We start from the raw sequence: 18,168 nt of genomic DNA, 5'->3' as shown, positions 1-18,168 counted from the left end.
GGGTTGCTGGGTAATCGGTACTGCTGCTGAGCGCTTTGGCTCTGTGTGGGCAGGAAAGACAGCCACTGCGTCTGTGTATTGCTAGACACGGGAGGGACCACACAGTGCTGAGGAAATGTTTCCAAAGATCCTAAGGCTGCTCATGCACACAGTGATGGAAGAAAGCTGGCATGTTGCCGTTTCATGCATTTTATTAGAAAGTAAGGCTACAGCTGGGTGGTGGTGGCGCATGCCTTTAATCCCAGCAGAGGCAGAGGAGGATGGATGTCTGAGTTCCAGGTCACCCTAGTCTACAGAGTGAGTTCCAGGACAGCCAAGGTTACACATGTCTCAAAAAATACAAAAAAGAAAAAGAAAGAAAAGAGAAAGAGAGAGAGAGAGAGAGAGAGAGAGAGAGAGAGAGAGAGAAATTATGGTCACAGAATTAACCCTAATATAAGGTGATAAAGTTAGAAATGGTAATTCCTTGTACAAGGAAAGTGTATTTTGGGTGTATGAAGCTAGAGAGAAAGAAAGATTATTTTAAAGGAAAGGAATTGTTTCCTTGGTCCAAAGTTGAATAGTTCCAACTAAAAAAGTAAACGTATAGGATAGAAAACTAAAAGTTCCAGAGTCTGGCTCTGTGTTAACTGGCACACTCAGGATAGAAGACTAAAAGTTCCAGAGTCTGGCTCTGTGTTAACTGGGACACTTGGGATAGAAGACTAAAAGTTCCAGAGTCTGTCTCTGTGTTAACTGGCACACTCAGGATAGAAGACTAAAAGTTCCAGAGTCTGGCTCTGTGTTAACTGGCACACTCCAGAGAGAGTGCCTCAAGTCGGGCACTGAGGGTCTTGTGTTTCTGTTGTCCTGGCACAGGGGCTGACACAAGAGGACCTTGAGTTCCGGGCTACATGCTGAGGCTTTGTCTCAAAACAAACAACACAAACAAATCAGAAGAGCCAACCCCAACATCTAGGAATGGCATTCTAAGCTTAATGTGTTTTTTGTTATATTAAATTACATAGGAAGTATTGCCACATAAGTAAATACAAATCTTTGGGTTGTATGTTTATCATTCATATGTTCCAAAAATTACATGAAATTAGCTTAAATCTGAGCCCTGTGGAAATGCTATTAATACTACTCAATTCTAGTTCTCTTCATAGTGTACAGTGTAAAAGTAACTAAATTTTATCTACAGATAACTTGTAAGTCAAGCATTTGCCTAGCATGTATGAGCCCCAGGTTCTAACACCACAGAAAGGGGGGAGGGAAAGGGAGAGAATAAATATAAACGCAGCTTTCATGCAAGTGGGGGGATTGTTGTAAAGAATCCCCACCAGATCTTTAATGGGTTGGGTTGTGTTATCTCCGCAAACAGTTAATAACTATTCTAGATTGACATGCTCCATCTTGAAGCCTCAAAGGGCCCCGACCAGTGCAAAACCATCTGTAACTTGACACCACCATGTGTGTTGGTAGCAATTCCTGGGCCCAGTCATGGAGAATCTGGTGCTCGTGAGAAGGTTGGTCCAACATCAGGCAGAACAGGAATTGGCAGTGACCTAGGGATGCTGATTTGTTTTCACGGCAGATGGGCCAAGTGCAGAGGCTGCTGGATGTGTGGTTTGATGAACTTGGGATTGATCCCAACCACATTTCCTGTGCTGTCCTGTTAATGAGATGGAGAATCAAAACTACCCGAAAGAAAGTCATACAGTGTCCTGCGGCCTCGTGTGTGACGTGACCAGCGGCCCCATCTTAGGTCATACAGTGTCCTGCGGCCCCTGTAGGGCAGGAGCAGCTGTAGCCATCATTTTGGAGCCACTAATTCTGAAGTCTTCTGTTATTGAGAACTGTGTGTTGTGATCATCACGACTTAGATGAGGTGACACGGATTCTTGAAAGAAAAAAAAAAAAAAGATGTGGGGACAGCCCTAGGTTGCCGTGAGTTATGGCCAGTCTTTGGCTTGTCAGGTCCTCACCCTGAGGGGACAGTACTGCAGGGTTTCTTTGTTGCTGCCTTTGATGGGACGAGAGTCCCCTTGAGTGTTGTTCTCGTGCCGTTCCCATGCAGAGAGGCTGATGCTGTAGCGGTAATGAGAATGCTCTTCTGAAGTGTCTGCTTGGTGGGAGCATCCCTGGAGACACTCCTACTGGCGAGGGGTGTGTTTTACTGATGTGTGTATAATGAAAACAGTTGAAGGTGTTAGACACTGTGGCCTCCTCTGTCACCCTCAGTCTCCGGACAAAGATGAAGGACAGACAGGATTGTCAGTTGATTGCCTCGCCAAAGATGCTATCGGGGTTGAAAAGGGCTCACTTCAACTTTGAAAGTAGCTTGGCTGTGGATGGAATGCTCCCACAGAAGAACCATGCAGCCAGCAGGAGCCGTCAGTGTGGCAAAGATGGTTCTTTAAGATGGTGTGTGTGGTGTGTGTGTGTGGTGTGTGTGTGTGTGGTGTGTGTGTGGTGTGTGTGTGGTGTGTGTGTGGTGTGTGTGTGGTGTGTGGTGTGTGTGTGGTGTGTGTGTGTGGTGTGTGTGTGGTGTGTGTGTGTGGTGTGTGTGTGGTGTGTGTGTGTGGTGTGTGTGTGGTGTGTGTGTGGTGTGTGTGTGGTGTGTGTGTGTGGTGTGTGTGGTGTGTGTGTGTGGTGTGTGTGTGTGGTGTGTGTGTGTGGTGTGTATGGTGTGTGTGTGGTGTGTGTGGTGTGTGTGTGTGGTGTGTGTGGGTGTGTGGTGTGTGTGGTGTGTGGTGTGGTGTGTGTGGGTGTGTGTGTGTGTGTGGTGTGGGTGTGGTGTGGTGTGTGTGGTGTGTGGGGTGTGTGTGTGTGGGGGGGGTGTGTGTGTGTGTGGTGTGTGTGGTGTGTGTGGTGTGTGTGTGTGTGGTGTGAGTGTGGTGTGGACAAACATGCTTGCCACCGAGCCTGATGGCCTGGGTTCAGTCCCTAGGGCCCACATGGGGGAAGGAGTGACCTGGTCCCTGAAGGCCGTCCTCTGACCTTCTCACGCCCACGGTGGTGTATGACTTTCACACGCTCACCATGGTGGTGTATGACCTTCGTACGCTCAGGGTGGTGTATGACCTTCACACGCTCACCATGGTGGTGTATGACCTTCGTACGCTCAGGGTGGTGTATGACCTTCACACGCCCACGGTGGTGGTGTATGACCTTCACACGCTCACGGTGGTGTATGACCTTTGCACGCTCAGGGTGGTGTATGACCTTCACATGCTCACCACGGTGGTGTATGACCTTCACACGCTCATGGTGGTGGTGTATGACCTTCACACGCTCACCATGGTGGTGTATGACCTTCACATGCTCAGGGTGGTGTATGACCTTTACATGCTCACCATGGTGGTGTATGACCTTCACACGCTCACGGTGGTGGTGTATGACCTTCACACGCTCACAGTGGTGGTGTATGACCTTCACACGCTCACGGTGGTGTATGACCTTTGCACGCTCAGGGTGGTATATGACCTTTGCACGTTCATGGTGGTTTATATGTGCCCCCCTCCCCATAAAAACCAGGTTTGTTTGTTTTTCTGAGACAGGGTTTCTCTGTGTAGCCCTGGCTGTCCTGGAACTCGCTCTGTAGACCAGGCTGGCCTGGAACTCAGAGATCTGCCTGTGAGTGCTGGGGTTAAAGGCGTGTGCCTGCCCCACTCGCCCACACCACAGTTTTCAGAAGTTGGTTTCCTCATGAGAGTGACGTCACACGTTTGTATCCCCAGTGGAAACACTACATCCAGTGTGACGGAAGCCCCGACCCTTCGATTCCTCAGGAAATGAACACTTTCCTTAGCTTGTGGGAAGAGGAGACGAATGAGACCTTCGAGCAAGTGATTGAGAAGAGTAAGCTGGTGCTGACTGTAAGTGCTCTAGACCCCGTTAGCGCGGCTGCTGCCCGCCGAGCCCAGCACCCCCCACTGTCAGAACCCACCTCACAAAGCCACACGCAAACACTGAGCACTCACCACTCCGTCTCATGGAGGCCGGCCATGAGCTTGTTTTATTTATGTGGAGGGAGTGGGGACTTTTATTGCCACTGGACATCGGGTGCTGTGGTTTGGGTTGGAAGTTCTCCCCGGTAAATGCTGGTGCTCCCCGGTAGATGCTGGCACTGTCTCTGGTGAATGCCGGTGATCTCTCTCTCTCTCTCTCTGGTGAATGCTGGTGCTCTCTGTTAAGCTGCTAGGATTTTTAAGAGTGGTTTCTGTGGAAGGAAATGAGTGTGTTCTCGAAGGGATGTGGGGACCCTCCCAGGCTTGGCACTGCCTTCCTGGCCCCCCTCACCGACCATTACTTTGTTAATGTATGGCTAATGGCTCTCCTGTGATAATTTTATCCATGTCATTGTGCCTTGCTCAGATTTGCCTTCTTAATGAAGGCAAAAAAGGTAACAGTACCCTAACTTCTGTGACTGCAAATAAGATGCATAGACTTTTCCCAGAAAAACACTGAGAAAAATGAACAACTTTAACTATATTTTTCATAAATAAGTTAGATCCTTTAGGCCATAGGGAAACTCCGGAGCCACTGGAATCCCAGATGGATGTGATGCTGTTCATCTGTGAATCCCTAGTGCCTAGTGCCATAGCAGCCTAAAGCCGCGGTGAGAACGAAATGTGCCCGTGTGGCTGGGAACTCAGACTATGGATGACGGGAGCAAGTACTCCCCAGAAGGTCAGAAAATAGTCTTGGATCATTCTTGGCTTGCATATATACCTTGAGACTTCTTAATCACAAACAGATGGGAAATTACATGGAAAGTCTCACATACCGACCATGACAAAGGAGTCTGGTCTGGAATCTGGACAGGACACATCAGAAACAGTACAGAGTTAGGGTGACACGATGTTTAAAGAAGCAAGGTTGAGAGGATCACCCAGAACTGAAAGACAGGAACCCTCTAATCCACAGAGTCTAGTAAATTCCAAGAAGAGATACAGACTTAGAACACTTCTGGCAATCCACACACCTCTGTGTTTGAAAACCCCCTCACACATGGAACACACACACACACGCACACACACGTGCACACGCGCAAGCGCACACACACGTGCACACGCGCAAGCGCACACACACACGTACGCGCACACACACGCACACATGCATGCACACACGCATGCACGCACACACATGCACACGCACAACCTGCACACGCACACCTGCACACGCACACCTGCACATGCACGCACATGCACGCACACACACACACACACACACACACGCGCACACTGATTTTTCTATCTCTCAGCACTAACTGGGTGCCTGCGGTTTAATTCTGACCCTAAATACACAGAGTCAGTAGCATTGTCCCTGAGTGTTAAGGGTTTGATCCACTAGCTACTCATATCTTCTAACCATCCCCAAGGCTACATCTGCCTCTGAACAACCAACTCTAAATAGGGCTCCCCTAACTGTGTTGGATGAGATAACCTAACAGTTCCCTAAAGGTAGAAAACTGGCACCTCCACCCGGTATAAACAGCTAGATGAAAAACGCATAGGGCACAATGCGTGGGGAGGGTTGAAACGGTTTCCTGAGGTCCATGGGTGCTCTGTATGCTTAGCAGCAACTAGAAGGTTCTCTGGACCCCGGCACTGAGGGCATTTCAGGAAGCATGGTGCTGGCAGGACACCATCATCTCTCAAGGCTGGGCGGTACGGTGCACACCCCACCTTCCATCACCTGTGCACTCAGGGGCCCTCCTGTCCTCCAGAGTCACCACACTGGCATAAACGCAAACGCAGCTGAAGCTGGGTCACTATGAACGACAAACCCAGTCTCTGGTACCCCAGCCCTGGGGACTCTTCGGAAGGAATGTTTTCTTTCTCTGTGATCTTAAATGGCAGAAGGCAGGAAAGGGTTTCTCTTGATCTGAAAGTGATGTGCCATCCCCTTCCCACACCCCTTTGGCCATGTTCTAGGTGAGTGACACAATAATCTTTATGTTGCAGTTGATCGAGAAGCTGAAGCTAATTTTACTGGAAACTCCATCGTGTGACCTGGAAGCCAGAACTGTGGCACAGCACCAAGAGTCGATCCTGCGCCTGCAGGAGCTCCTCAGCCTCAAGGTGGACATGGCCACGGAACTGCTTCTCCGAGTACGGGTCACATTTCTCAGACAGCGCTAACTTTAAGGCTGTAGCATCTCAACTGTGTGCCATAGTCTGCTGATGTTCCTAAAGATCCTAAGATCTTCCAGGGCAGATCCGCGACATGAAGGACCTGTACTTATGTGATTTAACGTCCGTTAATAACTTATTTTCTAAAGAGACAAAACATTATCAGCCATAAGCTCACTTTCCTTATACTTGCCAAAGTTTACTGAATTCACTAAAGAACTTCACAAAATTACAAGATATATGCTATAGGCAAACCAGCTGATATAGATAGCAATTATGGATATCCCAATTTTTGTTTTGAAAGTACTCTATAAACATAAAAAGAGAACACTACCATGAGTCTCCTCATGTGCTGTTAACTATGAATTTTCAGTTCTATTTACCTAATTTATACAGAAAAAGCAAAACATTAAATGTTTGATAATATTTTCTTTGTGTCCCCTTTACCCCAGCGCCATTCAGAAGTTTGTGTATTTATTCACCAAATATCTCAGCAATAATTATAAGACCCAAATAAATGTAAGCTAGTATACTTCATAAAACTCATCATTTTATCATTCTACTATCTGGCTTATAGTCCAGATTTCCCATGGATGTCTTATAAGTTCTAATTCTGTTGCATTTTTGAAGAATCAGAGGAACACAGTCTATAGGCACAAATTGTTGAATCATAGAACAGTTTATAGGTATACGCAAAGCATGCATTGCTGAACAGACTACAGGCACACAGAGGACATACATTGCTTTCAGTCATTTTGTCTTAGTTCTCTTGGTTTAAAAGAGTCCTTGGACAGCCTTGCTGGGATGTGTCTAAGTTTAAACAGTCCTGCAGAGAGAGCTATGTAGCACAAAAAATAAAAGACCCAGAGACTGATGATTAGGGTTCAAGCTTCAAGCCACAAATCAGAAAAGCAAAGCAGCCGGCCACTAGCTCTCATCACTAGCTCAAGCTGAAAGGGCTGATCCTGTCTCCATGAACCTCAGGCTATTACATGTCCTCAGTGTGCCTGGAGAATGTATGCCTTCCTGTCCTCTATGTGGCTGTAGAATGAATGTCATTTCTGAGACCCTCTTCCTGTTAAATACCCCTTATGAGTCCTGGGATTGAAGACATGAGCTCTGTTTCTCTTTTAGATTGATTCAATCTCGTGTAGCCCTGAGTGGCCTTGAACTCAGAGTCCATCTGCCATTGTCTCCTAGGTCCTAGGAGTAAAGGTGTGTGCCACCACTGCCTAGCTTTTGTAGCTAACTAGTGTGGCTGCTCTGCTGTTTCGATCCTCCAGTGACTTTAATACACCATAAACAGCATATCGCCACAGAACTGAGCCTACCCTCGCTGGCTGTAGAATTCTCGTCATATTCCTGCATGCACTGTGTGTGTTGTGGGACAAATGGAGTAAGGGGTTGTGTAGGGTTATTAGTGGCTGAGATGTTTACTGTAAGGGAAAGCAGACTTGGTATCTTTTTCTCTTGTTTTATACACGTTAACCTTACATTTGGAAGAGAGATATTAGTACAAGCCAGATCTTGGTGCATCAGCGGGGCCCAGGGAAGCTGGTGATGCACTGCGGTGGTTGGAGCACTTGCTAGCAAGCTCAGCACCACGCAGGAATGAAATACAAGGACACAGAGGAGATGCGTGAGGACAGGGGAGATGCCCTGCTGCAGTCTGGCTGGGTTACCCTTTTGCACCGGCCTGTGTGCACGTGTGCGCTTGCTACATGCATGCCTGTACACATGGAGCCCCAAGGTGGGCATCGGGGTCCGCCTTGTGTGGTGAGGCAGGGTGTCTCAGCTGAACCCAGACCTTGCAATAGAACTGGCCTAGTTAGGAATTCCCGTCTCTGCCCTCCCTCCCAGGCTGAAGCCACCACACGTCAGCAGAGGTCCTGGGGACCTAAACTTTGGTTCACACATTGGCAGTTGCTGTAACCACGTAGCCATCCCCTTGGCTTCTGAAGTTTTTTTTTTTTTTTTTTCAGAAAAATTCTTGGCCATTTTGATTTAAACTTACTTTTATCCAGATTATTCTTGTAATAATAACAAGGAAACCAATATGTGATGTGCAATAATTCTCGTGTTCACTGTAGAGAGTTGTCTCTCCTACTGGTTTAATGTAGCCAGGCAGAGCGTATAGTCAGGGTTACCAGACGAGGAGAATTCCAGTCAGACAGATGAGAACGCTTTACTGAGAAAAGGCACCAAGGCACGTGGCTAAACATAGATGAGAATTTATGGTTGAATTTAAGTTGTAAGAGCTAGTTAGTAATAAGCCTGAACAGTAGGTCAAACAGTTTATAATTAATATTAGCCTCTGAGTGTTTATTTGGGACTGAATGGCTGCAGGATACAAACTTCCATCCACAGATATGCCAGTGACCATGTGATTTTCCTAAGCTGTGCGACTGTGAGAAGCTCTGATGCGTTTTTCTCTTACAGGAAGCTAGTACCTTAGCAGATTTGGACAGTGGGAACATGGAAAAAATCATCCAAGATGAGAATGTGTCCCTGTATGTGTGGGCAAACCTAAAGAAGAATCCCAGGTATCCCCACCACTTCCCCACAGACAGTGCTGTGCAGTAGGTTGGCTTAAAGTGTAAACATCAGATTCTGTAGAAGTGTATCCCAGTTTCTAGTGGGATATGCTACAGAGAATACCATGCCTCCATGCTGGTCACATGAGTGGTGTACATGTAGAAAAAACACTCGTGCGCATAAAAACAAACCATTTTTTTTAGAAGTTAGGAGCCCTCTCCCCACCCTCATCCTCTGCCAAAGCCAGCCTTGAACTGGTAAACCTCCTGCCTCAGCCTCCCCTGTGCTGGGATCATAGGTGTGTGACATCAGGCTGGGCTCCAAATTTCATTTTTATGTTCCATAAAGGAAGGGAACAAAATATTCCCCAAGTTGTATTTTGTATAAAATGCTGAGGTTCCTATCAACTTCAAGACAACATGTTAGCTTTTTTTTTTTTTTTTTTTTTTTTTTGCTGTTGAATACCACACACAGAATCGTGAAGGAAATTCATCTCTAGAAGAGGGGAAGATGGCATGCTCTCCTGCATGAGACTCATGCTTTCCTACAGTGAGGAGTAGTGGGAGCTATAAGGTTTGGTTTTTATTCTGATGATGATAGGAGAGGATTGCAAGGATTAATCCAGTGCAAGACTGGCGGAGTACCCAGATAGCAAAGTGTGGCAGACACTGAGAGAAGTCTGGATGGAATATATTTGCAGAGTCACTGGTGAAAAACCAGTGTTTTCAGTGCCACAGATTTTTCTGAGCAAGAAATATGTTCACACACATGCAAAGGTCAGCTGGAGCTTCTTAGCGTTCATTCAGGGGTCCTCTTCCTCCTCCTCACAGTGACACCCCTGGTAAGGTGAGCAGTAACTGAAACCATAGGTGATCAGGTTTAGAGAGGGTGCGGTGGAGCACCGAGAGATCCCGGGGAAGGAGGAGCACCGAGAGACGGGGTGGAGCACCGAGAGGCGGGGTGGAGCACCGAGAGGCGGGGTGGAGCACCGAGAGGGTCCAGGGAGGGAGGGTCACTGAGGCTCCCGGGAGACGGAAGCTGCTTGGGAAGAAGGTGCGTGGCTTGGAATCCGAGAGTGTTGTGAGATGATCTGGGCCCCAGTGCTGCAGGTAAAGGGCACAGGACACAAAAGGAGGAGAATTGAAACAGACCCCTGCACAGTGCGGTGTGGGACCCCGACCTTCCCCACGCTCATCCTCTCCCTGTCTATCAATTACTGACAGGTATCGAAGTGTGAAATTCTCTGAAACACAAATTGGATTTGAAATCCCGAGGGTACTGGCTACAAGTGACGTCGCCCTTCGGCTCCTACACACGCGCTATGACCATGTCACCCCCCTGTACCCCATGGCTGCCCCTGGAGAGGAGCCGGTCCCCATGGTAACGGAACAGGCCAAGAAGGAGGAGCCTGTAGAAAAGGCCGCCACTGAAGAAAAGGCCCTCCCCGAGGAAAAGCCGGCCATCCAAGAAGATGAGGCAGAGCCCACGCAAGAGAGAGAGTTTAGCTTGGCCCAAGAGGAGGAGACCAACGTGGAGGCCCTGGAGGACTTGGAAGTAGAAAGGGTAGGACACTGTCTGTCTGTCTGTCTGTCTGTCTGTCTGTCTGTCTGTGATGGTATCGCATAACACATTCCAGGCCAGGGAGCAATCCCCCTGCCTCAGCCTCTCAAGTGCTGAGATGCTGGCCCGAGACACTTAACTTGGGCTGGCATGCTCTAAACGTCTTGTGGACCGTTTATTCTGTGCAGTAGCATTTGCAAGTCCCCAGGGGTATTCTCCAGACCTTCCTGAGCAAACGGACTCTGGTCAGAAGCCCCTCTCTCGCCCATGCCTTGGGTCCCAGTGCCCCCCCCCGCCCCCCCTTCAGCAGGGTGTGTAGGAGCTTCGGCCCTCCCGGTCCTGCACTCCCACGCCTCACCCCATGGGCTGCTGCACAGCCCTCCGTGGGGTCAGAGCTCGGGGTGCTTGTACGTGACCTCTCCTCCTCCTCCTCCTCGGCAGTGTGCCTTGAGTAGAAACTTGCAGCAGATAAACGCCTGTACGCCCTGGAGGAGGCCCCGTCTCCTGCCATTCCCCAGCGTCTGGGTTTCTAAGACTTGGTGTTTTGGAAACATGGTCTCGCTGTGCAGCCATGGCTATCTTGGAGCTCACTCTGTAGACCCGCCTGTCTCTGCCCCCCTCCCCCCCCCAGGGCTGGCGTGAGGTGTGAGTTGCCAGGCATGGCCGATCACTACCTTGAGATGCAGCATGTAGAGAGGCTCTGTGTATTGTCTGAACAATTGAAGAGCCACAGGCTGGAGACTGGGGAAGGCTCAGCAGGGAAGGTATCCGCTATGTAAATACGGTGACCCGGACTCATATCACAGCACCCATGGAGACATAGAGCAGGGCCACAGCTGCACGTGTAACCCCAGCACTGTGGGAGAACAGAGCTGGGATCCACGGCCACTGAGACCCCGGCTCCAGGCAATGAGGCTGAGGTTGGTAAATCAGGACAGCCAGTGCCCCTCTCTGCCCTGAGTACCCGTGTGCACACGGACACACACGTGCACACGGACACACACGTGCACACACTGTTAAACACAACCCCACTCCTGCTGGTGACTTTGCTCACTTCCAGCTGCCAGGACTTTCGCAGCACACCTGTGTTAGAGCAGCTTTGCACTTGAACAATTCTTTCTCCACCCAAGGCCAATTTTGTCACCAGAGCCCACTCGTACCTTGATTTGAAAGGTTGTTTTCTTGAAGTATGGGAAGAGTTAAGGAGTAGACGGTGGGTGGATTTGAGGTAATAAACAGGTGTGTTCCTGAATGGCTCAGTGGATAAAGGAGCCTGTGGACATAAGTCCATCCGTGAGCTGTTCATGGTGGAAGGAGAGGTCAGACCCCTGAAAGCTGACCTCTGACCTCCACACGTGTGCCATGGAACAACACCTACACACACACACACACACACACGTGTCCATACTATCCATTCACAAATAAATGTAAAAGTTGTAAAACTCTGGATTATTTGATATTCTAAGAACATGCTGAAAACCCTGTTTGAAATTCAGCAGTTGCATCAAGCGGTTTGGAGACTCTAGAATCTAAAGCAACAGAGAAACTAGGAGGGAGCTGTAATTGTGTTCTGTGTGTGATTGTAACAGGAGCATTAAAAAGAACCAGAAAATGGAACAGGGCTGCTGTGGAAATGAGAAATGACCCATTTCCCCCATCTTTGGGAATCTGTCAGTTCTCAGGAGGCAGAGGCGGGCGGGCGGATGGTTGTGGGCTCACAGCCAGTCTCTGTCTAAAAATCAAACTGATAAGAGCATTTCTTTAAGAAATTATTTTGTTTTGTTTCATTTTAGCTCTTGGGTGGTAGCTTTCTTGGGGTTCAGCACTTCTGGTCATTTTTCCTTCCCAGGGTGAGGAAAGATTTTACCCCACTCCCCTTCAGGCCAGGTATAACAGCCTGATTTGCTTTAGCTGTAAGACATAAAGCAGTATGTTGTATGTTGTGTGTGTGTCGGGGGAATCATCTCTGAACCCAACATCATTTCAAAGAAAATGAAAATTTAAAATTAAAAGAAAGGAGGTTAACTTGCAGGGTGTTAACTGCAGTCGTGAAGTCATGAAAATAAGAGAATGAGAGACCTTTGAGTCTCTGGAGCAGGGGTTCTCAGCCTTCCTAAGGCTGCGGCCCTCTAACACAGTCCTCAGGTCGTGGTGACCCCAACCTTAAAGTTACTAGCATTGCTACTTTGTAGCTGTAATTTTGCTACTGCTATGAACCACACTGTAAATATGGAATATGCAGCCCCTTTGAAAGGGTGTTCCATCCCCAAAGGGATTGTGACCCATGGATTGAGAGGCACTGTTCAAGAAGCTTCCTGGACTGCCAGAGTTAGGCAATTTTCCACTGTGTCCAGTGGCTTGACCATAGTTACCACCTGATGTGACTCTACCAGTATCTTATGTAAGACTTACATTAACTTAGAAACTGCAAAACAATAATTAGAAACTACATGAGTCGAACCATGGCTTGAATTTGCACAACTAAAGCATCTGTCTTCTGTCCATGACTCAATTATGGTGGCCTCATGGGGTCATGCTTTGTCATTCTGTAAATTTAGGTAATTTAGGAAATACTTTTTCTAGAAGGATTTAGTTCTTGTTTTAGTTATATGTGTACATTTGTGTTCGTGCACTTGAGTGCAGTGCCAGGGGACGCCAGAGGAATATGTCACAATCCCCTGGGGCCGAAGTGATGTGAGCTGATCCATTCTGGCCCCTGGAAACAACTCAGGGCCCCTGGAGGAACAGCAAGTGCTTTTACTTACCCTGACCATCCCAAACCCTGGATGACTTTATATTACAAGCCTAAGCCTGTGCATTCATAAGAATACGGACAGGTCCTGTGTGTGTTAGGATCTCACTCCTGCTCCATAGCTGGCTGTTTCCTCTCTGAACTTAGCTTAGCTTCCTTAGTCTGCGTGGCTGCAGAGAAGCCTGTCTGCTCTTTGTTACTGTTTAATGCTGCCCTGGGCAGTGCGGTGTGAACACTGAAGAGACATGAAGATACCAGTGGCATCCCGTGACGTACTCTAGCCGACAGAACCTTGAAGCAAGCATTCCCACAGAGCCCTGGCACCCACGCCTGTGATGCGAGCTGTGAGTGGGGAGGGGTACGTTCTCATCTCCGTGAGATGAGAATAGCCCTGGTGAGAGGCACGTTCCCAGGAGGCATGTGTGCTGCCATCCCTCCAGCCCCTGACATTGTAAGGATGAAGTGTGTAGGATGTCCATAGGCCCAGGCAGGAAGGCAGTTGGAGCCTCGGTGGGTGGGGTCCTATTCCCCGGGTCCACTCCCTCTTGTCGCGGTGAAGGGGACCAGGTTTCCGTGAATGGCTCTAAGAGCTTTAGCAACAAGAGGGGCTCTGTGCCCTCCTCAGCGGCACCTTTAGACTTCTTCTCTGGCCTCACTGGCATTTTCCAAAGCCCTCTGCTCCCTCACTGAATCTACGTACCGAGCAATGGTCGCAGCGTGGATGTGGCTGTCCGCAAATGTCTTCCGTCGGACAGCTTAGTTCAGTGCTTCAGGTCAGCCTCTCTCTCTTTCTCAGGAAACGGGCAGTGTGAAGCCAGATGCTCTACCTGCATGTGACATAATCACCTGTCCCAAAGCTGTGGTGAGTCCACCTGGTTAAACCCTGCCCGCTGGGGAAGGTGGGGGAGGGGAGGCCCGGGTGAAACCCAGGTCCCGTGAAAATCCTACGATATCGCGGTTAAATAAGGATTCAACCCGATCCTCTCCTGTCCCAGTCCCGCCAGCAAGAGAGCTTCTCCCTTCTCTCCCTCCCACTTCCTTCCACAGGTCACTTCCGCCCATGGCTCCACCCCCAATGGGCGTGGTCAGTGCCACAGAAGGACTATCTCACTACAATCACCTTGCAGCCCAGTTCCCAGTGGGGTCTCCTCCCCTCTGGGGGAGCATATGGATACGCATACACTGTCTGAGAAGCTATGCGTGCTTCTCTGTTTTCTCAGTGTTCTGGTCAAGTTGATAGTGAAGATTAATGTAAATTTAAAATTAATTCTCTTACATTAAACAACAGTGTTTCTTTTTGATGAGCTTCTTAAGAAGTTGGCCACTAGAGGGCTCTTAATACCATCTCTTAATTGATTTAAATGGCTTTTATACATACTGTAGGTGTATCCTAAATTCGTATATAGCACAAAATATTTAGAAGGGCCTAATTTGACTATGGCATAATTATGAGAATTTTTCAAATAGTAATTAGTTTCAGAGATATTTTATTACTCTGAGGAACAAAAGTTACAAAGAGTCTCTTTAAGACACTCAGCTGGTCTCAACACCCAGGCCTCCAAAAAGGAAAACTGAGCAAGCGTGTATGGTGTCTGTGTCTGTGTGTGTGGTGTCTGTGTGTGTGTCTGGGTGTGTGTGTCTGGGTGTGTGTGGTGTCTCTGTGTGTGTTTGTGTGTGTCTGTGTGTGTTTGTGTGTGTCTGTGTGTGTTTGTGTGTGTCTGTGTGTGTGTGGTGTCTGTGTGTGTGTGTCTGTGTGTGTTTGTGTGTGTCTGTGTGTGTGTGGTGTCTGTGTGTGTGTGTCTGTGTGTGTGTCTGTGGGTGTCTGTGTGTGTGTGTGTATCTGGGTGTGTGTGTGTGTGTGTGGGTGTCTGTGGGTGTCTGTGTGTCTGGGTGTGTGTGTGTCTGGGCGTGTTGTTCTTTTGCTGCAGCTAATGCCTATAAAACACAAACAGGAGACTCAGTGCCCACGTGGAATGTATTGAGGGAGGGGAGAGAAAGGGGGTAGCTGGTGGCCAACCGAAAGCAGGAGACAGAGACAGGGAGAGAGAGAAGAGAGAGAGAGAGAGCACAAGGGGGCAGAGAGAGAGGCCGGAGAGAGAGAGAGTGAGGTGCGCTTGCTTTAAAAGGGGGCTTGTGCATGTGTAACTGAGTCCTCTGGCAGCCAGGTAAAAGCGATGACATGGCCATGAGCCGGACGCCCATCGTTGGGGGCGGGGTCAGCAGGCTGTTAGTTCCTAACAGTGTGTGTCTGTGTGTCTCTGTGTGTGTCTGTCTGTCTGTGTCTGTCTGGTACTGGTGACTGAACCTAAGGCTTCGTGAACGTTAGCTTATACTCTTCCACTGAATGATCTTAGGAGCTTTGCTTGTTTGTTTTGTTGTTGTAGTTTGTTTGGATTCAGTGGTTTTGAGACAGTATATCTGTTGTGAAATTTAAGTCCTTGTCCCTTACAGCTCTCTTCCTCCCCACCCAGCTGTAGAACTCCCGTGCTCTCAAGGTTGATCAGACAAGGTTGTTCTCAGAACTTTCCAGTGTGCAGTGCCCATGCCTTGACCCCAGGTGTGGGTGGTGCATGATTTCCTCCTATGCTTAGCTCATCCCCTGGCTTGGGTATATAAGCCCATTACTCTCTGTAATAAATGGAAGCTTCCTCTTCACTTCTCATGGTGGTCTGTTAAATGTTTCAATCCTGACACCCTCCACCAGCTTGGTACCGGGTCTCAAAGTCGCAACATAGGTCATGTAGCCGGGTCTGGCCTCAAATGGCTATATGGCTGAGGAAGACCTGGCACTTCTGAATCTCTGGCCTTCGACACTCAATGCTGGGATCACAGAAATAAGCCATCACCAGTGTTGCATGTGCTCCTGGGGGTCGAGCCCCCGTGCCCCTGCATACTGGGCAAGCACGCGACTGAGCTAGCCACCTCCCACTCCCAACCCCCTTACCCAGTCTAACTCTTTTCAGTGAGCTGTCTTGTGGAGGGGTGATGGCTAACTTTATGGATATATACTGGTATGTGTATTGAAGAGATTGCATTGAGGATTAAGAGACAAAATAAATAGCAAATCAAAACATGTAGAAATTTTCCCTGAAATGACAACATTTAGGCTAAGTGCTAGAAAGTGCTGGTGAAGACTAGTTTTGCTGTTGGTTTGGTTTTTTCGAAAGGGTCTTACTCTGGTCTAGCCCTAACTGCCCTGGAACCCTGTGGACCAGGCTGGCCTGGAACTCAGAGCTCCACCAGTCCCTGGCTCCCGAGTGCTGGGACTAAAGGCATGCGCCACCATGCCCAACTCTGATGCTAGAGTTTTAATGGTTAACTTCATAGGTTTCATGTTTACCAGATGTAATGCACAACATGCCCAGATCGCAGGCTGCTTTATGAACCAACATCTTCCTTTTCCACTCAGTAATTTCCATGGATGCTGACACTCACAGCTGCTTTTTCTTGGTTGCAGACTCCCGACCATGAGGATGAAAACTTGGAAGTCACCAAATGCGAACTGGAGATGCAGCTGCTAAGTGAAGCTGTCTCAGCAGGTATTCTCACCACCCCCCTTGGTGCAGTGCGCAGTGGGGGCACTCCCTTCAGAAAAGGACGCAAGGACCTCGTAGAAAGAATGTTCAAAGCAGAGCTCCTTGGCAGTCTCCCTCAGTCTTTGTCCATTGTCTCTCTACACAGCCCTCTAATTTTAATGAAACTGTAGGATCAAATCAGGTAAGACACTCTATGATGACCATCTACTCAATATCAAGTTACGTACTTAGGAAAACTATATGTCCTGGACAAATGATATTCAGCACTGATCCCAGGATACATTGGGAGCCTGCCTCATTTACTGAAGTGGCTGCACAATTCAACCCACACAAGGGGGCTTTGTGTAAATCCCTGCTGCTAGTGAAATGATGCCTGAGTTCTCCTCTGTACTAACAATGCACTCTCACACACCTGAGCCCTTCACCGTAGCTGTGTTGGACAGATGCACTTGGGAAGGTGAAGGGGATCCCACGCCTGGCTTCTGTCTGACGCCTGCCCTCTTAACTCACTGCTTTTTTTCTCAATGACGCCAAAGAGACCTGTGCTGTATCCTTCTGAGCATATTTGTCATAAGAACCTCTGTCTGCTTTCCTGCATTTCCAATCACACTTAAACCTCTGTGTTTTATTCAGTTATTTAATATTCTGAGGCAGGGTCTCATGTAGCCCAGGCTGGTTTAAAAACCCTATGTAGCTTAGTTTGTCCCTGAACTTCTGACCCACCTGCTTCCACCTTCCAAAGGCAGAGCTCTCGAGCCAAGGTTTGTGTGGTGCGGAGGTTAGAGCCCAAGGAAGGCCTGGTGCATTCTAGGCAAGCATACTGCCCGTTGACTTTTGACGAACCACAATTCCATGATGACCCCCAGCCAGAGATGTCATCACTTAAGCATAGAAGTATTTCTGGCTTCTTTTTATGCCAATAAATTATAAATTGAATACATTTGAAAGCTAGCTGGTTGGTGGCACACGCCTTCAACCCTAGTATTTGGGAGGCAGAGGCAGGCAGATGTCTGAGTTCAAGGCCAGCCTGGTCCACAGAGTCCATTCCAGGACAGCCAGGACTACACAGAAAAAAAAAAAACAAAAAAAAAAAAAAAACTCTTGTCTTAAAAAAAAGAAAAGAAAAAAAGTTAAGGAGTGAAGTTTGTTAACATTCATGAAAAATGCCAGTTGGACCCTGCTGTGGCTTTTTTACGGGAGCCATGCCACCACAGTCCCTGCGAGCTCTACAGGCACCTGCTCACTCTCCTGCCAGATTCGGTGACCCAGTACTACACCATGGATTTTATGGTTGAACAGACTCAGACTGGATACATCAGCTAGCTTTGCGGGGAGGGGCAGGGCCACGTCGGCCAGCCCTGGCTAGCTAGCCCAGCCCTCCCCATGTGGACCTGCCTGCCTGCACCTCCTGAGAGCTGGGGCTAGAGGTGCAAACCACCATGCCTGTGTCTGCTAAGGGTGATGTTTGCCAGTGGCTGTCTGTCTAGGGGTGAGAGGTGAGAATGTCCCGTGTCCTAGCGGCGGCAGGTGTCACATCTCACTGCTCACTCAGACTGCTAGGTCACAGGCTCCTAGTTCCCTGCATTTTCTATGAGCTGGGGGCCTATTGTTGTTAAAATGGCCGTTTTTTTCCATTTGATACATGGGCCAAAATGTACTTTTCCAC

The 18,168-nt window shown here is 48.5% G+C and overlaps 1 protein-coding gene across 1 annotated transcript in view; it reads left to right on the top strand.

Moving 5' to 3' along the window:
- Positions 1-18,168, top strand: part of Dnai7 (dynein axonemal intermediate chain 7) — a 35,628-nt gene that overhangs the window by 7,741 nt on the left and 9,719 nt on the right. Inside the window, exons 4-8 of the mRNA XM_051173339.1 lie at positions 3,723-3,860; positions 5,952-6,098; positions 8,559-8,662; positions 9,878-10,217; positions 16,424-16,505. Of these exons, the coding sequence (XP_051029296.1) occupies positions 3,777-3,860; positions 5,952-6,098; positions 8,559-8,662; positions 9,878-10,217; positions 16,424-16,505 (757 nt within the window). The 5' untranslated portion in view covers positions 3,723-3,776. The remainder of the gene's footprint in view (positions 1-3,722; positions 3,861-5,951; positions 6,099-8,558; positions 8,663-9,877; positions 10,218-16,423; positions 16,506-18,168) is intronic.

The sequence above is a fragment of the Phodopus roborovskii genome, unplaced genomic scaffold (genome assembly GCF_943737965.1).
Source record: "Phodopus roborovskii unplaced genomic scaffold, PHOROB, whole genome shotgun sequence".
NCBI classification, from domain to species: Eukaryota; Metazoa; Chordata; class Mammalia; order Rodentia; family Cricetidae; genus Phodopus; species Phodopus roborovskii.
The sequence above is the reverse complement of the archived record's forward strand: the minus strand, read 5'-3'. Positions and strand labels throughout refer to the sequence as shown.